The sequence below is a fragment of the Ambystoma mexicanum genome, chromosome 6q, assembly GCF_040938575.1.
Source record: "Ambystoma mexicanum isolate Mex_15411 chromosome 6q, UKY_AmexF1_1, whole genome shotgun sequence".
Lineage (NCBI taxonomy): Eukaryota > Metazoa > Chordata > Amphibia > Caudata > Ambystomatidae > Ambystoma > Ambystoma mexicanum.
In genome coordinates this window covers 8,108,875-8,135,751 of record NC_090937.1, presented here as the reverse complement: position 1 = coordinate 8,135,751, position 26,877 = coordinate 8,108,875, and the positions used below count along the sequence as shown (strand labels likewise).

At 44.1% G+C, this 26,877-nt stretch overlaps 1 protein-coding gene across 1 annotated transcript in view; it reads left to right on the top strand.

Moving 5' to 3' along the window:
* The window catches only part of LOC138515709 (stimulated by retinoic acid gene 6 protein-like), an 859,180-nt gene that overhangs the window by 114,932 nt on the left and 717,371 nt on the right, over positions 1–26,877 (top strand). Inside the window, exon 3 of the mRNA XM_069630368.1 lies at positions 6,432–6,529. Within this exon, the coding sequence (XP_069486469.1) occupies positions 6,432–6,529 (98 nt within the window). The remainder of the gene's footprint in view (positions 1–6,431; positions 6,530–26,877) is intronic.

The following is a 26,877-nucleotide window of genomic DNA, read 5'->3' as shown; positions in this document are numbered from 1 at the left end:
TTGCGATCTGTTGCTGAGAAATGGACTCTGAAAAGTCCATGTGAAGATTCTACTTGAAAATTTGGAATCTTGGTTTATAGAAAATGATATACTCTCAGACCACAAGGCTTGTTTTAGGAAGGCTGGGGGAATGATTGCTCAGATCTTTAGGCTGGACTTACTGATACAGGTTTTAGTTGTGCACAGAAAGCAAGCCCGGTAGGTGGTCTTCATAGATCTAAATGATCATTTTATAACAGAAGAAGTTTGATTTTGTAGAGAAAATTATTTTCACTAGGGGTAGAGAACTTAATTTCTGGCTATATTATGCCTCCACTCTAACAATGTCTTGTCCCCCCTACTTGTTTCTACATAAATGATCTGGCAGTCTAAAAATAATATTTAGAGGCTGATGCACCAAAGCTGAATAGTGCAAAAAGTAGATTGCTTCTGACTCTTTGCAGTTGGCACTTGGAGTATCTAACACCCCATATGGTTCTCTGGAGACAACTTTGTAATTTCCAGCAAGCTGCAAAGACAAGGGCCTGGTCATAAATATATCTAAAACTGTTTATATGGTTTGTCACTGAACTAAACTACTAATACTTCCGTTGGAACTATTTGCAGAGAGTTTAACCCCATAGAACATTTTGATTAATCAAGTTTAGTATAAACACTTCCAGAAGTGAGATGATTATACACAAAAAACAGGTAGGTGCGTTTTAGCAAAAATATGGAAGGGGCTAGTGGTCCTCCCATCAGTTGATGTTTATAAAGCACAGGTTAGGCCAGCCGTATGTTTGGCACAGAGCTGTTCATGTTTTGCTGATCATCTCATCTTAGACCATTAGTAAGTTATAGAAAATGGCTTTCCTAAAAGTTTACTAACCCTACTTCAAAGCTCTACAAATATTCTGATTCACGTGGGGCGGGGGTGCTTGAAGGTGATGAAACATGCGGCTCCTTTCAAACATATTGTTAATTTCTAAAGGCATAATGGCGCCAGGCATTGACCACTTGTAAAGGGGCATTGTTGGATGTGATTTGCTTTCTAGAAGGGTCCTGCCTTGCTACCGGCACATTAAGCAAAGCTTCGAGCTATTGCATCTGTGCTACTTGGTCAAAAACCAAAATGTAACTAGTAAAGTGAAATAACAAAATACCATATGTTAAGACACCTTATTATTAGGGGGCTCGGCAGGATACTCTTGGTAAAGCCCAAGAATTCACCTTGCTGTAAATTATTTTGCAGACTAAGAAACTCCTGGTCCAGATGTACATTAAGACATTTTTGAACTATTTGAGAGATGTGTATAATACTCATCCCTGAAAGAGACTGGTATTCATTTCTTGTTCTTTTGCATTCTCCATTCAAGCCCACATCCCAGTGACATGGGTTTTATCAACCCTACCTCCAGAGCCTTTCCTCCACCCACATTGGAGTGTCCAAAACCCCCCGCCCAGCAGGGGATGTGGTAGGAGTAGAGGTAGCGAAAAGCATATACCTGTCACTAAGCATCAATAATGTGAGCAGGCGATCATACCCCTGCAGTGGTTGGCTGCTACTCATTCATCAGCACAGGAGGGGTTTACCAATGTCACATGTATTTTTATTGATAGACCTCTGCTCACACCATCCAATAACCGTTCATAAATGTGTTAAAGGACATGTACCATATATAACATATTAATGCACAATGCATTTAGATAGATGCATTGTGCATTCAAGTTCAATTACTTCTCACTCAATAATGAACAGTTAATGAATGCTTCTTACACTCTCATGTAAAAAGTAAATCTTTTAATTATGAAAAATATGTAATAAAGAAACATTGCTATTACTATTGTCACCATACCCAACACACTTAAAATACAAAATGCAAATGCAATTAATGAAAGAGACACAATCATCGTCATTGCCACTACCACAAATCAAGACTAAGACTGATCAACCTTTTCCATGAAATCATAGTCACCTAAAAAACCAAATACCTGCCTCACATGGTCATGCTGGTCATCCTCAGAAATCATGCTAGGCAATCTAACACCTGCCTCGCCGATTTGTAAGCAATCTCATAGAAGCTTCTGCCTCAATACCTCTCTCAATGTGATATCAAGGAAGGGTAAAAGGCCCCTCATTCCCACTAACTGTAGAAGGCAGGGAGTTGAGATGGCTGCAGATGACTGGATGACTGGAATTAACCAAAATGTTTAAATACAAATTGAAAATAATAAAAATAGATATATTCCATAAATATTAAACAACCACCCATTATTGCACCATGATCTTTTCATCAAAAAGGCTTAAAAATATGATGACATGTTTCAAAAATAATTAAATGTCCATTGGAATTAATGGTGCCAGCATATAGCCAATCCAAAATGAGGTGCCTGCTCCTAGGTGGTGAGCTGATTTGCCTTGGGAATGAAGAACACAATTGTTCCCCAAGCAGCTCAAACAGAATCCAAGTTCTGCTCATAAGTCAATAGGCAGAGTCCTCTAGGGACTCAAACTGCTTCAAAATTGCCAGAATCCAGGTGGGTGGCTATAACATATAGTAAAAGAAAAAAGAGTGAGTTGGCCCCTCTCAACTGGAAAGCCTCTATTTCAGCCCTTAGTCTTCTTGTGCCCCCTCGTCTAGCTCCATCACTGGACAGCTGTGTGCCAACCTTGCAGCTTGTTTTATTTATACCATTCGGGGGCTCCCACCCACATGCCTACAACCGCTAAAGATGTCTTTCCAGATGGGAGGGGGTTAGCCTGCTCCCACACGCCTACAACTGCTAAAGTTGTTCCAAACACAAACATCAGCGGGCTGAAACTACAGCTAGGGCAGAGATTTGTAGTGCCTCCGCAATGCCTTGATATCTCTTGTTTATTATTTATCAGAACACTTGGCACTCCTCCCGGGAAGGTCCAAATAGCAATGAACAGCTATGTTTGTACAAAATAATCATAGTGTACCAGGCTCAAGGTCACTGGTGCTCAGCCCAGACTATTGAAAAAAAACCTTGATTTTACTCTCCTTCAAAATGAGAAGGTAATGCACAGGCCTCACGTTTACTGAATATGAAAGTGTTTGCATCACACTTTGCATTAGCATCAAGGCTGGCCTCCGTTTCACACAATATGCCACTTTTAACCATGGCTGACATAGTAGACACAAAGTTACATGTCACCAGAACCTGGTGGTATTTACTAAGTCGATCATCGCATATAAAAGCTAGATTTATGTTTTCATAAAAGTTATCCACATTGATTGTGTTTCCTATGACAGGGAAATCTTGAGAAGGATTACTGTATATGCTCAATGAATAGTTGCAAGTTATATTTGATTAGAATTTAGATTGACTAACTAATGTGTTAGATTTGTGTATTTCTTTATTTCTCTAAGACTTATTAGTTGTCACTCCAACCCTCCGTTCGATTACCTTCACCAAAATGTGTTTTTTCACATCTTCAATGTCTTTTCTGGATCCTTCCACTGTTGAAGTTTTCTCGCTGGATTTTCCTCATCCGTGCAGAAAATATCTCAAAGATAGAGTATATGCTGTTCTCCCAGTCAAAACATTGGGCAGACTACACAATGTTCTAAAGACTCCCCCATGGCCCTTTGAGAATCAATCACATTACCCCTCCCCTAAATTTACTACACTGGTTCCTTTCAAGTAGGAAGTTGAAATGCAAGCCCTTTGTCTGGTGCAAATAGCACTAACCAGCCCGCTCTTGGCTATCAAATGTTGCAGCATCACTTCAGACCATTGCCTCCCCTTGCATTAGTGCCCTTTCTCTCTCTCTCTCTCTCTCTCTCTCTCTCTCTCTCTCTCTCTCTCTCTGTCTGTCTCTCTTTCTCTCTCTCTCTCTCTCTCTCTCTTTTTCTCTCTCTCTCTGTCTCTCTCTCTCTCTCTCTCTGTTAATTCTCAAGAGCTAATTTCCCTTACCTTTTGAGACCCCCAGCAACTTTGCTGGATTTTCAGGATTTTAATTTTTACCTGGAAAGAGTGTGAGCCTTTTTTCCCACTCATTTATTTTTATGTGTGTTTTATTTTTGTGTTCTTTGAATATGGGGTTTTAAACAACTCCATAGGCATCATCTTTTTATTGTGTTCCAAACAGCACCTTCAGTGCAGTGGCACAGGGGTGTCTTTCAGACTCCCTAAAGTTTAAATACCTTCTCTGGGACTGACTACCATCTCCCAGAGCATGTAAAGTTAAATTGAGTTTGCTAGTCTTTTTAAATTCATAGACCCTGCAAATGCCGTCTTCCTATAGAGTGCTGGATGGGTTGCCTAGCATCCCCTGTGTCTAAACACTCATGTAAAAGTCAAATGTTACCCTTTCCTCTTGAAATGACTGGTGGCAGTGGTTTTAGAATGGACTACCATGATTTTATCCGACCGCGAACACTGGTAGCTAAAAATCGGGTCAGCCATGTTTTTCAATATGGCGCCCATGACCCCTCTTTAAAAACAGACTCCGGTCATCTTTTTTCGCTGTTTCTTTTAAGAAAGGTCCTTCTTGCTTTTAACTCTGTGCGCCAAACCAGATTTGGTCCCTTTGTTCGATGCCCTTTGGTGGGCTTCAGTGCTGAAGCCCTCCTCTGGCGCCTATGTGTCTGGGTGGACAGGATGTGAGGGAGGTGCCCGAAACTCCCTGTGCTTAGTTTCCTATGAGACCCAAATGCACTCTGGCGTGATTGGCTGGCTGACTGTCCGGCAAGAGCAGCCACCTTGCTGGGTGAGGGACAGCTACGCTGGAATGAATGGGAGAAAACTGTTTAAAAGCAGGTCTCTGGAACTTGGAAGGCTGAGTCGACCACTGAAACTAAAGAACCGAAGATGAGCTGAAGGAAGACGACTGCTGCAACTCATGGACCGTTGGTTTGCCCGGTGATGCCCTGCTGCAGGTCTGAATTGCCTGAAACTCCATCGACAGAGAAGCTCCTTCAAGTACGACTTCTTGCCTTGATCTGGTGGGAACAACCAACTCGTAAGCCACCTGGACACCGTCTCCATACTGGTCAAATTTTCATCAGAGTGCTGTTGAAAACCGGATAGCCAGTGAGAAGGATACCAGTATGTGGACTTTAAGGCACTCGCACCTTAAAACCGATGCTTAGCCAAGCTTGTGGCTTCTTCCCTGGGCAGTGCAGGAACCTCCCGGCGTCCTTCTTCTTGTCCCCTCAACTGAAGCTCAGGAACAGCAAGATCTGCAGGAACTGCTAGGAACAACGGCCTCAGCTACAGCTTATCTTCATAGATAAGGTACTGTGCAAAAGCGGTGTGGAAATCCTCTCTGCCGCTGAGAAAGATTTTTTTGGCAAACTACTTCTTTGAACATTGGCAAACACTTAACCGTTTTACTACCAGAGCTGTGCTATCCTATCCAAGACTCTGAACCATTGACTTCGGCCCAGGCCTATTGAATTGAATTGCCAGTTGTAGTGAACTGAAACTATTTGCCCTGCCATTGAAAGTAATTGTGCTTTAATTCTTCTAACCTTTGTCTTTCTACCCCTTTTGAAAATTACTGAAGTGCCATTTTGCCCCCACTTCAGGGGGCCTAACTTGTTCAGAAACTTATTGGTTGTGTACTGTAGTGTATGAGATTGTGATGTCGAGCTGCTTCTTACTAGTGGAATGTTTTCCAACTGACTGTATAAATAAATGTATATTTGGAATTGTGTGTAGTGTTCCCAAAGGGTACAGCATGTGATTCTGCCTAACGCACTCTCTATCTCTCTCTTTCTCTCTTACAAAAAATGTTAGACAGTATTAGTGTTCTACAAAAACAATAAATACAATACATTTAATTATGGGATGTGGTCACCTGGCAGCGTGCACTCCACTGATCATGGATACCCAAGAAAACATCCACAATATCGTGCAAAGTCACTCATTGCACTATTACTGTGTGCATATGTGATAAAAAGCACAGGCAATGACATTTGATGTTATTGTCCATGTGGGATTTCGTCAGTGTGGTGATGGCAAGGGATTCTGGTAATGATTCTTTTGATATAAACTTTTACATTTCGAGAGTTATGATTCCCATTGTCCTGTAAAACAAAGACAATTTTCTAGAGAAAAACACTTGCATTTGGGCTAATTTGCATACCAACATTGCCTTGCTGATGTGGCTCTGAAATGGAGCTAAACTTCCATTGATGGTAGCGCTGTGGCGTGTGTGACTTGGCTCAAATGGATTATTCTACTTTGACATTTCAGGCAAGGTTTTGTTCAATCCTTTTTAACCCCACCATAACTTTGCTGATTTTTATTTATATGAAAACCATTGTCGTATATCGCGTCATAATGCGCGGTTTACGACAATGGTTACAGTGAATGCATAAAACATGTTTATGAAAGCTTTCAGTTGTGTATTTTTCATTATAGGACATCACGGCCACGACTAAAACAAACCTCACTTTTCTTATCTTTTTCATCACTAGCTTGTCATTATGGTGGTGCTGTCTTCATTTGAGAGGCGGGTAAACAGAATGAGGATCGATGACAAACTGCCACTGAACAGACGTTTTGGAATTGTAATGTAAGAAGTGTATTTACTATGCATTTCATTTATTATTGGCATAACTACAGAACATTGTAAACACGTACTGTCCATTACGCTTAATAGATCTCGGTATGTAGCATATAGTGGATTACCTGCTCCATGACCAAACTGTACATACAGCCCCAAGGATCGTTGTTGCAGGACTTCAATTCTGGACCAGCACAGACATGACAATCATTTAGCTGCACACACATCCTTCATTTCCGTCATGGTGTCACTACATTGCTAATACAAACATGTGAATATGAGGTTAAATAATGTTTTTTAGTTTGTGTTGTAAACGCCCTGACAGCAAAGAGATATTTTTCAGTTGGAACCGTTTTGATCAATGTTTAAATCTAGTCAATGTAAATGGCATAGGGGGAAGGTAGAGACCTTGATGTTTGCCCTAGGTAACCTTTGACAACACCATGGCAGGGTAGATCACGAAAGGCAAAGTGAGAGATTCCAATGCTATCCATTGACATACATTTGGGTAGCATGGGGGTGGTGAAGATAGAAATCCCCCCATCAGAGGCCGAAACACACGTCTGTCGACACTGTTTTGTTTGTACAATACACAGCGCATTAAAGGAAATCTATGCAGGTCTGAGAAAGAACACATGGCATCGGAGCGTTAGTATACACTGTTATGTGCTTGCCAATGTCTTTTGGCCAGAAGAAAAAACTGAAGTAGCATGTGAATTGTGTACTTGGCCAGAGGAAAGGCATTTAGGTGATAGGTTCAGACCGACGTCTGTGTAATAAGAAAAGTGAATTCATTGTTAGAAGTACTGTTAGTCATGAGTGTATTATCTCTGTTTTGAGCTTTTATGAGTCACTTTTACTAACATAAACAAAAGAAGATCCAAAGTTGGAACCCTCCCGTCCCTTGCACACTGTCATATCCCGTCATCAGACGGTTACGGATTCATTTCAAAATGAGTTAAATAGGTATCAAATATTCGCATACATAGCATATTGCAGAAACAATTTGTTTTGATTAAAAACCAAAAGAAGTTTAATCAATATATCATATCTTCAACAAAGATGTATACAAAGTCCAAAGTGAATGGTTGACGCGTTTCGAGATTATTCTCTGTTCTTCTTGAGCCAAATTGGACTGTGGACAGATACCATATAAAGAAATGCTATAAGCGTGTTTGTCAGTTTCAATCATTAATATAAAAAGTCAAACACAAATTACTCGCAACACTTGAATCCTGTTCACATTATATACATAAGCCTCCATCACATGATCTGGATCTACTCCACCTAATTACTGGTTTAACGGATATTATATATCAATACCCGGCTCACATATAGTGAGAAACCGCACAAAAGTAAGAACATAAAAGAGCCTATTCATCATATCTTATTCACCTTAACACTCATCAATGCCCATTCACCTAGTCACATGTTACTCTAAAAGTTGCTGCTAATCTAGATATCAAGGGGAGTCTTGCGTATTGCATGAGGGTATCTTATTCTCTCCTACGGTGCTCCTTGTGTCAGAAGTGATCCTTGCATTGAAAGAATGGTTAAAAACCGTGGAGCTAATTATCCTGGAGAGAAAATAGAAAAGGGAGCCTACATGTAATTCTTTAAATTCAGTTGAAAAAGCTTGAAATACTAAATCTACTCACCGCCTCCACGGTGCTCTGAATCGCATATCCTGTGATAGATGGCAATACTTCAACTTCCATGCATAGAATCTACACGTATCTATTCACTCAAAGCGTGACCACAAACACTGTTCTCAATGGGTAACTGTGTGCAATTGTTGTAAAGTAACCGTATAGAATCATTACTGATACTGAGGACATGATCCTCTATAGGAACGTGGCTTATATATATTGAGTATTCGTAACACTGACCATGAAAGAAAAGTATATTACAACCCAGTACCTTCTATTGCCGGCCCGGCATGAGAGATGAAGGTGGAATTCTCCTTGGCTGGACGCAGCGACCGCGACGTCGTGCCTGTTAAAGCTGAAATAAATAAGGCAAAATGTTGCCTTTGACCTCTCTTACAAATCGATTTAACTGTCAATGTACAGACACTCGCTGATGCGAGTTAGCATACCTGTGCTCTAACGGGCTCTTGAATCGATCCCAGGGTCGGTTGCCAAGGAGATGGCAAAGAATGCTGTGTGTCAAGTGCGAGCCCCCTCTCACTGTGTAAGTAAACCAGCTGATGTCACTAGTCATCAAGAACAGACTCAATTTCTAATATTAGAAGTTAAGAGAAAGACAGACTATTTTGCTTTGAGTCTAACTAGGCATCCATCTTGGAATGAACCAGAAAAAGTGCACCGGACCAAATTGAAACGAAGAAATATTAAAAAACTGGCAAAAAGATTAGGTAAATACTATCAAGGAGGTGGATGAAGAATCAGACGGTTAAATAGGATTGTATTTAGGACTAAACAGTGTATTTAGGTGGACGTAGATCCACAACCGTTGTGGCGTGTGTCACAATTAGCTCATATTCATCTAAGTGAATGTGTATCTACATACATACCTGGTATATAAATTAAACACAAGTAGGATACGCCCATCTCTATTTTTCTCAACCACCAATTGCAGGTCAGGACTACTTTAGTCATCTCAGTTTCCCAACTGTAGTCGACCGCTATTAAGGTCAATAACCCCCACCCCCATGGTCTGACCCTAGCATGTTTTGTCGCAGGGATATTGAATGTCTTGAATCCTGGTAACTCAAAAGAAGTTAGTGCCCAGGTTTCTGAATACATACAATCTTGCAAGCGGAAATCAAGACCATCCAATCCGGGTCCGTCGGTTACCTTTGTCTCCTAGCAATATTCCAAGACAACACCATTACTCCCTTGAATCTAGCTGGGGCATCGTGGCTAAGAGACGAACCTGTCATTCAACTTCTTCTATTTCCTCACCAAAAGATGAGGAAATTCACATGGCTTCAATTCTCTGTTGTTCTGAAGATCCATGCTTGCTCCCAATAGTAGGGGAGGGCTTCAAAGAGATCAGTGGTCCTGAGGGAGGGTAAGATCTTGCCTCAATTGCTAAAAACCCCTCCACCTTTTCTGCTTTGACTAGCTTTAGAGTAGATTGTTCCCTTTCTTTGAGATATAGGGCCTCATTACATGTTGTCCGGTAAAAATCGGAATTTTACGGCATGGCGCTATTAGCGTAACCGCCCTCGCAAGAGGCCGCTAAAAGCTTCCCATTACGAGTTCGCAGACACGAGCATAGCGCCATGCCGTAAAAGTCCGTACCGCCATGCCGCAAAAGTCCCCAAAATGCCCCTTACCGGCTTCGACCAAAGTGCTGATAGCACCTCCGCCCCCACGCTACATGCAAATAGCGGTCCCCGCTATTAGCGGTCACCGTAAAAAAGCGGAACCGGAAATAGCATCATCGCACAGGAACGGGAAAGAGCACGGCGGCCATCTTTAAAAACACAATCCATTGCCATCCTCTGCATCCAGAACCTCTTTCCGGGGAACTCCGACAAGAAATCATCCAGGAAAGTACGAAGATGCCAACGGCGCTAAAAAATCTTCTGATCGGCAGCGCAAAGAAAAATATTCAAATGAGGAGCTGATCATGTTGACCGGGACACTTGCAGCTAATGCTGAAGTTGTTTTCGCCAATGATATGCGGCGGGAGGCCATCAACAAGAAAAAGGCCATCTGGGCCGAAGTTGCCCGCAAAGTCAGTGCGGTGGGCACTACCACCCGCAGTATCAAGGACTGCCGCAAGAGGTGGGACGACCTCCGGGTGCATGTGCGGAATATACTAACGGCCAACCGTAACCTGGCAATGGCCACAGGAGGTGGCGCAGATTCCCCGTTGAAGTTGAAGGAGTGGGAGGAGACATGTGCCTCCACAATTGGACTCGAATCCATAGAGGGAGTCGGAGATATGGAGCATGGTGTGGCCATTTCATCCGATGGAGGTGAGTGTATACATCAAACAATTCACAGTGAAGGGTGAGGGGTCCCCCAAATATGTGTCTATGACCAGGCCATTGATCCAGCCACACACATACATGCATGCATCACCATATGCACGTGCAACAGAGACCCATCCATGCATGACCAACCCGACATCCCCATTACTAGAAACAATGATAAAGAGGCCCCAATGCATAGAGCAGCATGACGTGAACATTCTGCATAAGGCACCTAGAACCATTAACCTTGATATACCCTATTTTTGTCCTCAACAGGATCACCGTCAGACACTGAAGGCACATGTACTGCCACACATACCCCCCCAGCAGCCAAAAAGGACAGGATGAGTGAGAAAGGTGACACCGCCACCAGCTCTAGGGGAACTGGGAGGAGTCTCCATCAGCAGAGGCCCAAAGGTAGCAGGAGCACCAGTTGCACACAGCCTGAGGGCACGGCTGCTGTTATCGCTGAACCCATGCTGGTGTGCCCCATCATAGGTGGAATGCGCACAGAGGGCACGCACTCCGCTGCCACCAGTTCTACTGGCGAGGCAGCAGCCACCGCACTGCTCACTGACGAGGAGGACGCAATTGACATTCTAGAACAATGCCATTCCCCCAGCCCGACACATTCCATTGCAGAAAGTCCAAGGGCAATGTCCAGATCAGTTAGCCATGGAGAACATGACACCCACACCGTTGAAGGGGCATGGAGCCCTCAGGTGTCCTCACCTGACGCCGGGGGAACGGACCAGGACGCAGCAGCCAGACCAACATCACATGCCACCCAACCTGACCTTGCAACCATCAGCCGGAGGCAGGCAGTCATTACTGCGATGGTCGCCCAGCATGTGGCCGAGACAGGCCATCTGAGGGATGACCTCAGCAAATATGCAGGCCAAACAAGGGAGGCCATTGAGGCCTGAACTGACAGGATCTGCCAGGAAATGGGCCAACTCCGCCAGGCCATTAACCGTATTGGGGACATCATGGAGCGGCAATACCAATCACCAACACGGGATCAACCGGGCACCTCCTCCTCCTCGGGTTCCCTGCAGACAAGCCCCCTGCGCCGCTCTCTGCGCAACCTGAGGCGCACCACATCACAACCACCCAATGGTGGAGGAGGTCCTGTGGCTTAGGTCCAGCAAGGACTAGGTGGCACATGTTGAGCAGCACACATAAACACTATAAGGCTCACATAGGGGTGTTGAGGGGGGAGGGATAGGGTGTTCTTGTGGGTGTTGTGGGGTGAGGGGGGAGAGGGTGTTCTTGGGGGTGTTGTGGGGGGAGGGGGGAGAGGGTGTTCTTGGGGGTGTTGTGGGGGGAGGGTGAAAGGGGCGTTTGGAAAGTTGGGGTCATGCACATTTTTATCACATTATGTTCACAATACACTGTTCTGAGGTTAAAAACCAGGCGTCGTCTCCATCATTGTGTATGTGTCATTTATTGTGGACAGGGTCCTTTGTGAGCCTCATAACATGCACCAGGGCAACTATACCCATCTCCATCCATGTAATTTCACTTTTGTACCTGATGGAATTCCTGATTCAGATGCTGACGCACATCGTGTGCCTCCTTGACATCGCCTCTTGCATGTCCTGCCGGAGCATTTCACCCATACTCAGCCCCATCAACATCATCCTCATCTGGTGGTTGCATGTCAATGTGAAGTGGCATAGGGACATTCCATCAGATGCACATTTTGTGATGCTCTACACATGCCATGGTTGTCTTTGCCACTTTGTCACGGCCGTACAGGAGAGCCTCACCTAGCCCGCTTAGGCACCAGCGCAATGTCATTGGAAGGCCGAATGACGGCTCTTTCACAACACTGGTATGGGTATGTGCAATATTGAAGTCCTATTCCTGCTGGTTCTGTGGGTTCCGTACAGGGGTTCGGAGCCACCTCTTCAGTGGATAGCTGGCATGGCCTATATGGTGTGAGGAATGGGTACCTGTTACGGGTCACCTCTGGTGCGGCCTGTTGTTGTTGGTGCTGCACTGCAATCATCTACTGAAGCCCATGTCATGTTGGTGGTATTGGGCCCATCTTGGTGTGGGAAGGGGTGTGGTGTGCTCTTTTGTGCTGTGTGTCTCCATTACCTCCACCTGTGCTGATTGTGTCCATCTGTGACAGATGGGAACACTGCTCAGGTCTCTTAAAGGGTGCTTTTAGATGCCGTTATTTGCACCATGCCGGTAAGGGAGTTTGGGGTCTTTTCCATGCCGCTAATGCCATGTCCGCATGGCTTGTGATGGCGTGATATTAGCGCCATGGTGCTATTTCCGGTATGGGGGTCGCGCGCCCACGGCCTTGCCGCTATTAGTGGCACCGTACTTACCGGGTCCGCTAATAGCGGTGGGTCAGGGTTGTGATTGGCTTGGGAAATTACCGGTACCGGTAATTCTTTAACGGTAACGGTATTCCCTTACCGGACAACGTGTAATGAGGCCCATAGACTTTACCTTTAGCCGATCTATCCTTACATTTCAGCATGGCCCAGAACCAACCTTTGATGTCAATTCTCTTTTCCCCATATGCTATAGGTCTTATATCAACTGGATTAAGGAGTATATCCTTTTGCATTTTGTTCTTGAAAATATGTTTTGGCAACAAGAGCATTTGGCTCCTGAATCTATCACCATGTCAAGTTTTATCCCTTCAATTTCAATTATAGACCTTGGTTTTTCAGAATCTGCACCATCATCTTGGATAGTGGCAATATCATCAGAAGTAAAATCAACGAGGCATGTGCAATCTTCCATTTCTTCACATAGTTCATCAAAACAAGCTTGGTTTTCACTTTTGGGCTTGCAGCATGAAGTTGAATGTCTGCATTTGTTGCATCTTTGCATACGGCTTTGATTGCTGGACATTTGCCACTGCTCGCAAAGTGGTCAGGACTATCACAGTGAAAACATCTTTTCCTGTCACTTTCTTCCTTTTTCTCTTTGTGTTTTACAAATTTCTTCTTTCCGCTCTCTTTCTTAAAATTCTGCTTCTTATTGTGAATTTTCATAATTTGCACTGTTGATATTCCATAACTTTCGCTTCATCCATTTTTTTCCCCCTGATTCAATTCTTTTTTCCAGTTTTTTAACACACTTGTGTGTATGTTCCACTTGATTGCTTTTGGCCCATAATGCCAACCTCACCTTTTCATTGCTGCACTCAAGCATGAGTTGGTCCATTCACCTTTAATTTAATGTGCTTCCAAATTCACATGAAGCTGCCAATCCTCTCAATGCCATGATATATTCAATGCCATGATATACTGCTCTACAGATTCATCCTTTGATTGCTTCCTTTTTCCAAAGTGATATTGCTCTAGAATAATGCGTGTACATTTCTCGTAGTGCTTATCCAGCATCTTTAGACATTTTTCATATTCAGATAACCCCATAGATTCTTCCTCAGACCGTAGCGGTAGGTTTTCAAATTGCTCCTGACCATAATTGCCAAGACAATGGGACTCATTCCGAGTTGGGCAGTAAGGGATACCGGGCACCGGTAAGGAGACCGGTGCCGGTAATCCCTTACCGCCCAATTCTGAGGTCCCTTAGCGGGAACCGCAAAGGACGTGTGGTCTGACCACACGTTCTTTACGGGACCCGTTAAGGGACCTTGGAGCTAATAACGGGCCTGTTATTAGCGCCTTCCCATTGAGCCGTATGGGGGCCCACATGGGAATGGGGAATGGCATTTGGAATGGGGACTTACCGGGTCCGCCTAGGTCGGAATGTCCCAGTAAGTCCCCATTCCACCAGACCGGACCCGGTATGGGAGGCAGCCATGGCGCTAATAGCGCCATGGCTACCGCTCAACTCGGAATGAGGCCCAATGTATCAGTAGACATTTCTTCCTCTCTCCCGAGAAATTCAGTCCATGTAAGGCCAAAATGTAGTAATCCAACCTTTACTTCCACATTTTCCAAGGTATGTTTGGTTCTCCTTGGACATCCAAAAAGTAACTAGGAAGTGGTACTCCTTGTGCAGCCATGGCTGTGTATTGTATAGTAATTGGGTCTCCTTTGTTTGTTTCTTTCAGCCTGTTGGTCTACTTTCAGTAAAGAAACTGTTGTAAGTAAGTGTCAATGAGTCTCGCTCTGGCACACTCATTTCTTTAACTGTAAATGAATGGATTTTAGCCGGAGCAGTAGTTTAATTATAGCTTGAGAGTGTAAATTAATAGGTTTTTCTTACCCCTTTTTTATTTGATGATTGTAAATTAATGGATTTTGGCTTGAGCAACAGCTTAAAATGTAGTTGTCACTGATATGTTTATAGGGGTTGCCAAACAACCAAACTAGTGAAGCACGGAAAGGCCCAGCTTAGTTGCTTCCTTTTGTGTTAGTGTACACTTTCCTTTGGGTCCCATTAAGTACTTCCACGATTGCCAAACATCTACATTGGCGTCACACAAGGAGACATTGTACTTTCCATTTGTTTGAACGTATGCTCTCCCTTCTTGGTTGCACTCCGTCCTATTTGTTTATAAGGTTGCTAGGCAACCAATATGGCAGTGCACAGAAGGACGTTGCATGGTCCTTTCCTCTAGCGCGAATGCATGCTTTCCTTTTGTAGCTGCAAACAGTTACTACGCTTGCAGTGGAACGCTCCTGCTGGACCCTGGCTCGGCTGGAACGGGGAACTGAGCCCCCGGACCTCCCTGTCTGCCCCTATTTGGGAAGCAGTGCCTTTAGTGGGTGGTGGCGAGCGCTTTCACCTTATTGGTTGTCAGGTGTGCCTTATTGTTTTTTGTCCTTGATTGGATGATGGTCAGTGCAGAACACAAGTAATGGTACCACGGCTACTCAATGGGGCTGCAGCAGTAGTCTTGGTGATCCCTCGTCACCAGTGAAAGATTTTCCATGCAGGTAGGTGTATAAAAACACCTCTATTGATTACATTAAGATCATGGGTATAACCCCACCGGTCCACTCATCAAGCTCTTCCAACTGACTCTCTTGCAATAGACCCTTACTAGTTGTAACTGAGTTCTTTCAATGTTATCCACATTATTCATGCAATTTAACAAATGTTGCGTCGCCTTACTGCAATCTTCTTCAGACCACCCCTATTTCTTAGTAGTATGTTTCTTGATCATTTTGCCTGATTTGGACACTAAGGACGAGATTTGTTTACGATATCAATGTAAGAATTCAGTATCTCTTCATTTGGAAGCTAGGTGTCTGCTAAGACATCTTCCAGGGATGTTAAGATTTCAGTTTAAATACCCAGGGGGGGTCTTAAACGTGCAGCCCTTGGGGCATTCCTATAAGGTCTTTTGCCAGGTGATGTTACTTAGTCGATTTTTTGCATCATCTGAGATGCTGTTGGTTAGATAAAGGGCTTCAAAATGGATGTTTAAATCCCCTGCTGTGCATTGTTTCTGTGTGATTGTACTTCCAACTGTCTATGCAATGTTTTGCTAGTAGAATGATCTATATTCCATCCTCAGGGTTCTGTCTGTTACTTTTATTTAACAGTAGAATGTGGGTGTTACCACTATGTTTGATATGAAGAACCTGTAAATCAAGGATTCCACTATCTATTAGTTCCAAGTTGGCATTTAGAGTTGAGTCTATTGACGTAGCAGGGCCTGCACCGGGGTCTGCCTCCCTTCCCCTTTGATGTAGGGACATTGTAGCTGGTATATCCTTGAAAAAGCAACTGGGCCCACAGCCAAGGTTTCTTGGAAGCATACAATCTGATGGGATTTTATAAAGTCACACCATGTGTTCTCCTGAATATTTTTCATCAAGCCTGTGATATTCCACGATAATAAGCGTACTTCAGAGACATAATTAACCTCAGGAGAACTAGGGATATTTGACTTGAGGTTCACAGTGGGTCAGTCTATGGATTCAAGATTTGGATAGTCACCAGGCCCTAAGTCCATGTTTAACCCATGATTGTATGTTGTGCTCTTTGTCAACTGGTCACATGCTTGGATCAATTTTGAACTTACGATCGGATTCTGTGAGTTTGGGTGTCCCTCTGGATTTTTCCTTGGAGGGAGTTTTCTTATCTCAATTTTTACTCCAGATGGTGGGTAGGATCAAGCGACAGTCACCCTTCTGCAAGATATTTGTTGAATAACGTTATGCAAATGAACTCTTTCAAGAGATCGATAGGAGCTGGACAACGAGAACAATCTATGATGCTGTGCCTTATTACTGCATAACATCCACGCTTATGTCTTATCCAATTAATGCATTTGTTCTTTAGTGCTTCCTTGGTTTGTCCAGTTTGTGGGTCTACCTTAGGGACATTTACCAGATACACTAGATGTATGGAAAGCTTACCATTCCCAAAGTCTTTTATTCTTCCCCACTCTCTCGTGGTCCCAGTGTCATTAATGACAGGGATACCACTGTGAACCTGCTTGCTTCTATCATGTGGCATTCTATTTATGGATGTCTTTGTAGATGGATTTAATAGCAAACTTTGTGTCAAGCATCTTTCGGCTGTGTGTTTTCCAATGACCTCATCTACCTTCTGAGTGAGAGAACTAGGAATTGGTGTTTTGATGCTCCCTCTTGCCTTTCCCCTTGTTTGGCTGCTATTTGACCTTTCCAATCACTATTAAGGCTAGGCTCAGGTACTCTAGTTCTACTTGAGGTGTGGCCAGTTAGTGTTATTATATAAGTGGCAAATTATTTTTTATATACTCAAGATCGCCTTGTAGTTTTCTGATCACATCCTTCATGTTCTTGATGACAGGAAATAGGTTAGCAGAGCTAGGACATATGCAATAAAATGGCATTTTATTTGTGTTTCTGAATTACTAATGTGTCCTGCTCTATACCTAGGTAAATTATTTAGGGGGTCATTTTGCAATTGTGTCTTATTCCCTTTTTGGCTTTCCATAATCAGTCTGCATTTAGTGTTTAGAACAGTGGTTGAAATCGGTTGGACACCGGAATACTTACTTGACACTCAGGGCTAGTGAGTGTAAGTGTAGAGTGTGCATGAGGAGGGACCATTACAGAATTATCACCTGCAGCTTCCACTAATTTCGTTCCCTGCAGCTCCACTGGAGCGTTATAATTTCTTCCACTCACCTGAGTATAATTTTTTGGTATATCAAAAGACAGTAGAGTGTCCCCAATACCGGACAAGGACCTGATGGGTATAGGTGTGCATTGTTCCTTTTTTCTGTTTTGGTCATTGCTTGAGATGGTCATACCTTGTTTTTCATTTCGTCCTCGTCACTTCCTAGGTGGTGTTATAACAGGTTCATTTTGTGAAAGTGTATTACTATCAGAGTATACGCAATTAGAAATACAAGGGTTTGGCCCATTTACTGTCTTTGCTGTGCCCTTAGGAGGCACAGCTGGCAAGGTACTTAATCAGAATTCTATTTCGCCTATCGGGACATTCGCCACCTCAATAGGTTTACTAATGAGCTTTGTCGAGGGTGGATACTTGGTAGCTTTCCTTGTCACCATTTTCATGATTTTCTATTATTTAAAGTGCAAAGTGCATTAAAAGGAGCTGCAAAAACAACACCGGGCTCAGATCAAATTTAGTTTGCAAGCATCCCTCAGTTGGGTTCACATTTGCCACAGTAATATCTTCTCGGGTGACTCACGGTTCACCCCGGATGCCCCTCCTCCGGGCTCAGATCCCCTTTTATACAATTAGTCTCCCTCAGTCAGTCTTAGGCCAATTACAGTTCATATTAGCAACTGAAGACCTTCGAATGTGCACAGGGTTAGGCTTGACCCGTTGCAGGACCACTTCAGTTTCACAGTTCAATAATTCCCACACGCTCATTTGGGTACAAAACAGAGACCTTCCAATGAGCACCCAAGTGGCACTGTATCTGGTACCTATTTCGGTTTCATATAGTTCAATCACATATGCCTGATCTTTCTTCATACAATGTTGCCGCTTGCAACCTTGAGCATAACACAGCCCAGTCTGCTATCAATCTCTCTGACTCACTGGCTGTGCTGACTTCACTGCCACTGCTTTGTTGTCAGAGTCAAGGACAGTACCATGGCGGCAATCGCTTCTCCCCGCCTTGGCTATCAATGCAGGAGGGCCCTGTGTACTTTTGACACACAATGCACAGTTTTTCAGCTTTAATTCCCGATCTTATGTTTCTCTTCCTCAAGGCCTCATGAAAGTTGCGGTTCTTCTCCAAAAAGGTCAGGGATCGCTCCCTCTATGCAACCCTCTCTGATCTCACCGCCCTTCTCCTTGATTTAAACTGCCATCTCAGAACTGCTGCTTCCTTGTGCGTTTTTTCTTTCTCAGCGTGTGCTTTCATGCTCTGCCTTTTATCCGTGTGGGGAAGTGTGATGGAAGTCAGGTGTGTATAATTATCAGTAATTGCCTAACTCTGCCTGACCCTTGTGTTGGGACATGTCAGGAATATACGGCTCTGGTGTTAGTCCGTTGTCACTCACGATTAACTGTCCATGAGAAAGTGTTTGTGGCAGGAAAGGGAAAGGGGTTGAGCTTCTAGGTATCCTACCTGATAGGCTGGGGAAAAGGTTTTACCGTGAAGGGATACCGCGTCTCACCCTTCAGTGTCTCACTTCCACTACCCGAAGACCCCTCATCCAGGTTATCCTCCCGCACTGGTCTACCCCCAGGAACTGGATCCAATAGCAATGTCTGTGTCCTGGACACCTGGATGACAGATCCCCAGGGACTAGCCGGGTGAGACACCTTCACTGTTCTCACATACCCTTCCCCTATGCGATGTAGCCGCATCTCTTTCACAGGTGAACTGGGAAAGGAAATATACATTCCCTTGGTCTTTACCTTTTCGTGTGTTCCACATTAAAACAGCAGCGTTGCAGGTCGAAGAACCATTGCATTACTCTAGGGTTGGAGTCCTTTCATTGGCTAATCAAAGCTAGTGGGGAATGGTCCGTGACAAGTGTGAACTTTCTTCCTAGGAGGTAGTATCTAAGGTGGATAATGGCCCACTTGATGGCAAGGGCATCTAATTCCAGCACTGAGTAATTTGCTTTCATGTGGGAGAGGTTTGCTACTCTTAAACAAGATGGGATGTTCTAATCCATCGTAGAGAGAGGTGTCTGTTTGCAATACAAATTATTTTTAGAAATCTACTACATGTAGAATCGGGTTCTGGCATAGGGTCTGTTTTAGATTGTTATAACATATATCATCCTTGTCAGTCCAATTAATTTTCTCGGGTTAGTCGTTCTTTAGTGTGTCTGTTAGCCTAGCTGTCCTGTCTGAGAATTTTGGGATACACCTACAGTAAAAAATAATTAAACCTAGAAATACTGTGAGATCTCTTTTAGTTTTAGGTGTAGGGTAACTCTGACGGCTTCCACTTTCTCGCGTTGTGGTTGTACACTGCCATTCCCTACAAAGAAGCAGTGGTATTTCACAGCTGACTGGGCCAGTCTGCATTTGGATGATTGGCAGTTAGGCTGGCCTCTCTGAGGGCTCTGATAATAGTAAAAAGATGGAAAAGGTGGTCCGCCCAAGTTTTACTATAAATGACAAATGACACACGCTATGTCGGATACCAAACAGAGACCTTCGATTCAGCACCCACATGGCGTCGAACTACTCTGTATCTTGAAGGCACTGACCTCATACACGTGTCCCAATAATAATAATGATAATAATAATAACGGTAATGCACCCCATCAGGGAATGAGAGCAAGAGATAGTTTTTGCAAGGATAACAAAGTTTATATAATATAGAAAAATGCCAGCAAATAACTCTGCTGCCCAAGAGTGCTCTGCCAAAAATTACACAGGCAGCACACTAAAAAGGCCAAACGTGTCATTGATGACATCACTACATACAGTTAAAAATCACAATGCTGATTGGAGTGGACATATGGCACAGCCTGCAATATAGGGTATGCCGGGCCCTAATTGGCTGTTGCTTCCCAGTCGATCTTGATGCACGTGGGTCAGCTGTGCTCATCTCTGCGGTGAAGGCCAGGTTGTGAGGGTGATGCATTCTTGCTTTCTAAACTAAACAACAGGAACCAACAAGTCATGGACAATGGCAGATACCAAGGCATTGTGGGGCAGAGGGTCTTGAGAAGAATGCAAATAATACATGGGCATTCCAACCTCCACATTCAGGGCTTTGCTAGTACCGCAGTTCCCACACCCTAGTTTCTCGCCTGGGGGTATGATCTACTGCCTGCCTTCCATGGTGCCTCATGATACCAACAGACATGTGTTGCTATTGGGGAAATATATTGTTGCACAGGATTAGATCTGTGGTTGGTAATCTGAAATGAGCAAGACCAGGGGGTTAAATGGTTATCGGCATGAAAGGAATTGGGGGGTCAGGATGGAGAGTCCAGGTGGGCTCTGGCCTTCTGCGGTGGGGGTCGGAGGGACATGAGCAGTTTAGTGGAGATGGATGGGCATTTGTGCTGGTGAAAGATTAAAATCAAGGCTTACTACCCCATAATAAAAATATGCCAGTCACAAGGTCAAAGTTACAATTGCATTTATTAACAAGTAGCTACTCAGTTCTCAACACCCCACAATGTGTGCAAGCAGACACCGTGAGACGAGAGAGAGCGAACATTTCACTAGTACATACATTTATATGGTTCCTTCACAGCCCCGGACACGTCATCCACCCCCCTTCATGTAATGCAAAGTCTAGGGTTCATGACCTGCTTACGTGACTGATTTATACTTAAACATCATTACCGCACAATTTTCTGTTTTTCATCAGACAATTTACGGTCTGGAAGTGGGGTGAACTCGTATGCGGAGCCGGTATATCACGTTTTCTTAGTACAAGGTACAAGGTAACATTCCTTGGGCTTAAGGTCAGTTAGTTCTTAAAGGAGAGAAAATAAGTATTTCTGTGGAGGAGCACGTTCAGCTGCTCATTGTCCCATTTTACTGTTCGCACGGGGAAGGCACTTTTGGGACAGGATGGCACCTAAATTACTGATTAGCAGAGCTATTGCTTAGCTTCAAGGCCCTCCAGCGTAGGATGAACAATCCACTTTAGCAGCTTCAACATTCCTGTCTATGTCAGCACCATAAAGCAGTTTAAAGTTCACACAGCGGCCTCTTGTTAAAGCCTCATGTTAAAGCCAAAAACACATAATCTGAGCATGGAACAGAGAGCAGAAAATTATCAAGATGGTGGATGAAGCAAAACGGCAACGTAGTCAGCTTATTTCAGGTTCATTCATTGTGATATTATAGTGCGATGCGGCTGTGCTTAGGCCAATATTTACTATCAGACTATCAGGCGGCATTATGGCAAATGTGTTTTCACAAACCCTCCTTTTGGCCTAAGCCAAGAGCTTTACCCAAACATAGTATCATTCAAGGACCACGTATCGTCATCAGAACATCCTGAATCACCATCTCCATAAACAGTGATTGCCATGAATTCCTTTATGGTGACATCCTGCATTACCAAGGCATTAGTAACATTTTCCCGCAGATGTGTATTTGTTTCTAGTTTACCAATGGCTTGTGCACAGCTACCCCCTATCATGGAACAAATGGCAGGAAGTCACTGTATGGCGCAATGACAGAATAGTACAATGCCAAGAATCACCATCAGAATTCCAATATCTTCCAGCCCCAAGTTCGTAACAGGTCCCAAAACCATGCACTAATATTCCAGTTTCCCTCTGGAACATGTATTTCAGTACTCAAGGTGTGCAATCTCTTTATTACTTTGAATATGGTGAGGGAGGAATCAGGTATGAAAACGCAACATGCGGATCCCACCAATTTGCATACACCACCACGCTCAGCCAAGATGATGTCTAGTACCATCCTGTTCTGGAGATCAACTAATCTAATAGCCTTTTACTCTAGTGTCATATTGTATAGGATGTCGGTAGTTTCATTGATGGTTTTTACTAAGACCCTAGCCGATTTCCTAATATCTTGGCAGTTTATTATTTGTCCCCAGAATGGTACAAAGGATTTAGCAACGTCACCCAGAATCTGTAGTAGGGGAGTGTCACCATCCCCATCCAGCCTGGGAAGAGTTTTAGACACTTCATCAGTAATAGCGATATATACACCCGGTAGAAGTATCCCTAAATAACAGGCACCCTTCCAGCCTCTTGGCAGCCATGAGTATGCTTCATTACCACAAACAAAATAAACGGGACCCCAGACGTAGAGAGACCTATTCTCACTTGTCATTACAGCAGTGCTCATGCATCCATCAAATGTGCCCATTGGCTGGGAACCCTCCTTTTGTATACTGAATGGGACAGAGTGCGGACCATGGTTAATGGTGTAGAAAGGAGGCATGGCATCCCTGTTACCCACGGGGGCAATTTTGAAGGTGATCATGGATTTGTAAGGTCTGGAGAGTCTATCAGAAGGCCTAGTAGAAGCAACATTTAGCTCCACTTGCTGCTATTTGCAAACACAGAACATCTTAGAGGTGCCAAAACCTGTTTTTCAAACTCATTGAGATTTGTACCATCGAAATTTCCAGTGACACTATCATTCCATCTGGTAAAGAATAATGCCCTGAGTGAAGCGTAACAAGCAGTAGTTGGAGGGAGTGGATGTATGTACCAACCCTACCCCCTTTCTCCATGTTGTGGCAAGCGTGAGCAAACATAAGAAAGAGGTAGATTGGGCACAGCTTGTTCTTAGATATATTCCAAAAATAAAGTCGAGGAAAAAATCAAAATTGTTAGTGGGAGCACACCCTGTTGCCTTGGCAAAAGGTCCCTAAATACAGATCCAAAAGAAGAAACAGACCTAAATCTGTTTCTGAGTGTGCTCACTCTTTGCTCTCCCTCCGGAGTTGTTTGTGTATCTTGAATTATTATAGCTTCAATAAGTAGACAAACTTCAGTTCATTATAAAGTATGGTAAATCCACATTTGACTTTAATTACTTAATTGTTGTTATATGCCTGACTTATCAGTGTCCATATCAAATTTGTGGTGCATTTCGGACATAAGTCCATCGTCAGGGCTTTTAGGCACTATCCAATAGTCATCATAAATCGGTTTCCCACATGTTAGGGTACATATAAGTACAATAACCCAATGATCAGCATATCATACAGTATTCAATAATATGGAAGTTCAAAAGCATTAAATAAAATGCATAGTAAAATCCCAACCAAAAAAAACATTAAAGAAATAGATGCCATTTTCACATACCAGTCATCCATCGTCATGATTTGTTGTAGAAATCCGATAATGAAAGTAAAACACATTTAGCCAAGTACGCCTCTGAACACTCTTGAGAGTTCATGAGTTTGTTAAATCATAGGTGAATGATAAAAATTATAAGTTCGGTACCTGAAAAATTTGCCACCAAGTGTGACTCCAATTACTTTTCTTATGGCGTCAATGTCCTGGATTGATAAACCAAAATCTCAGTCACATCTATCTCCTCACCTAAACTCTCAATATATACATATATATGTAGTAGATATGCTAACCTGTTTACTGGGCTGTCAGTTCATGTCAGCTCAAACTCTGTAACGTGTGACTAACAGAGTTTGTAATTCCGTGCTAATAGATAAAAAATCTCTGCTGTTGTGATGCCGTGCTCCCCGCTTACCTTAATGATCTTCCTGCATGGACGAGCGTGCTGCTTGAACGGCAGACTCTAGCCTCTAGCACAGACTCCAAGAACTCCAGAGACAAACAGGGACCTGTCAAAGATAGAACTCCATTTGAAGAACAAACAGCGTCGACCTCTGAGAGAGAACCAACAACACCGGCACAACTTTTTTAGGACGAGCCGTAAGAGGAAAAGGATGAGACAGGGAAAGAGGAAACGTAAGAGCGGAAACCAGCGTAACGAGAAAGTAGAAAACCTAGTCATTAACTTATCATCAAGAGTACTCAACCAAGCAGAGATCAACTTACTCCAGAAAGTTCTTAGTTTTGAACCAACACAAGGCACAACCTTGTTTGAAACTAAAATAGATCTCTTCTAATTAATCAGAAAACTGAAATTAAAGTTGTTTTTGACGAATTGGATAACCCTGACAACATGGGTCAAGACATAGAAGACTTGCAAGAATTTAGAAAGAAAAGCAACTTCATGTCACCGATAAGTGTCCCTTCAATAGACATCATTCACAGGCAAACTCTCAATAATATCGAAAAGATTTCATTAAAACACCTGAAGTATTGTAACTTGAAACCTAACAAATTTGGTATACTTAAAGACCTATTTGGAGATGACAATATTACCATATGACCAGCAGACAAGGGAGGAGCACTCGTTATTATGAAGAGCACAGACTAACACAGGGAGTGCATGAGCCAGCTAAGTGACACTAATGTATACTCCCAACTTGATGAGGATCCCTCTGTAGATATACTACGTAACTTAGAGGAGCTACTGGGAAAAGCAGAAGATCTAGGATGGATTAGTGAGAAAACTAAATTATTCCTCATCAACAAGCATCCACGAATACCTAATTTTTATACCTTCCCCAAAGTACATAAACACCTAACCCAACCACCAGGCAGACCAATTGTCTCCGGAGTTGACAGCCTATTACAGCCTTTGGGACAGTACATTGATCAATTTCTCCAACCGTTGATACAGAAAACAGAGACATACATAAAGGATACTACACATTTTTTAGAACACCTAAATACCTCAAGGCATAAGGAAAATTCTATCTTATTCATTATTGATGTGAAGAGTTTATACACTTCCACCCCCCATGACTTGGGAATGGAGGCGATTGAATGGCTCTTACTGAATGAAGGAGAACTAAGAGCTATTAAATAATTCATATTGACACTACTTCAGTTTATTTCTGAGAATTCCTATTTTCAGTTTAGGAGCAAATTCTTTTTACAAACATCTGGAACATCAATGGGTGCCACTATGGCCCCCTACCTATGCAAACAGTTTCATGTATAAATTTGAAAAGGAACACATTTTAAATCATGCTGCGTGGAGAAACTATCAGGGTAATTCATAGAATTTCGCAGAAAAGTGTCGCAAGCGGCTGGCGCAGAGTGTCCGCGTGCGATTGTCTGCGCCAGGCACGTGCGCTAAAACCGATTTCCGCGCACAGCGTATTCATGGATTTTAGGCTCCCAAACCAGCCGTGGCGCAGAGTATCGCAGCGACCCTGCAGCAGCGCCAGTAACGCCCCCAAGAACGCCCTCGCGCAAGGAAAAGCCATCAAAATCGCTAAATCATCGTAAAGGGCTGTGCTAACCCTGGACCAGTTTACAGGGCTGCCAAACAAGGAACGCAAAGCGGGTAACGTGCATATCAGGGGTACGCGTGAAGTTATACACGCGATTAGCCAGGCTGCCAGGGTACGTGTATTTCAGGGGTGCGCGGGAAGTTCAACACGCGATAGTCCAGGGAACGTGTATTACAGGGGTACGCGGGAAGTTCAACACGCGATTGTCCAGGGAACGTGTATTACAGGGGTACGCGGGAAGTTCAACACGCGATTGTCCAGGGAACGTGTATTACAGGGGTACGCGGGAAGTTCAACACGCGATTGTCCAGGGAACGTGTATTACAGGGGTAGGCGGGAAGTTCAACACGCGATTGTCCAGGGAACGTGTATTACAGGGGTACACGGGAAGTTCTACACGCGAATCGGCTGGGTACGTGTATTACAGGGGTGGGCGGGAATGATCACACGCAATTTGGCTTGGTACGTGTATTACAGGGGTGCGTGGTAATGATCAGACGCGATTTGGCTTGGTACGTGTATTACAGGGGTGCGTGGGAAGTTCTACACGCGATTGGCCAGGGTACGTGTATTACAGGGGTACGTGGGAATTATCACACGCGATTTGGCTGGGTACGTGTATTACAGGGGTACACGGGAAGTTCTACATGCGATTCGGCTGGGTACGTGTATTACAGGGGTGCGCAGGAATTCTCACATGCGATTTGGCCAGGTACGTGTATTACAGGGGTGTGCGGGAATTATCACACGCAATTAGGCTGGGTGGGTCCTCACAGGTGTTCCCTGTACACCCTCCAAGGCCCCAGCAGGCAGCCCACAAAACAGGGGACTACCCTGCACACCTGCTCATGTCCCCCTGCACCCCCAGCAGTGCAGGGGCACCCTCCACCAGGCCCCCACTCATGTCTCCCACCACCCCCACCCCCCTGCCACCATGGGCAGCCCCCACCAGGCCCCCACTCATGTCTCCCACCACCCCCACCCCCCTGCCACCATGGGCAGCCCCCACCAGGCCCCCACTCATGTCTCCCACCACCCCCACCCCCCAGCAGTGCAGGGTCAACCTCCACCAGGCCCCCACTCATGTCCCCCTGCACCCCCACCCCCCAGCAGTGCAGGGTCACCCTCCACCAGGCCCCCACTCATGTCTCCCACCACCCCCACCCCCCAGCAGTGCAGGGGCACCCTCCACCAGGCCCCCACTCATGTCTCCCACCACCCCCACCCCCCAGCAGTGCAGGG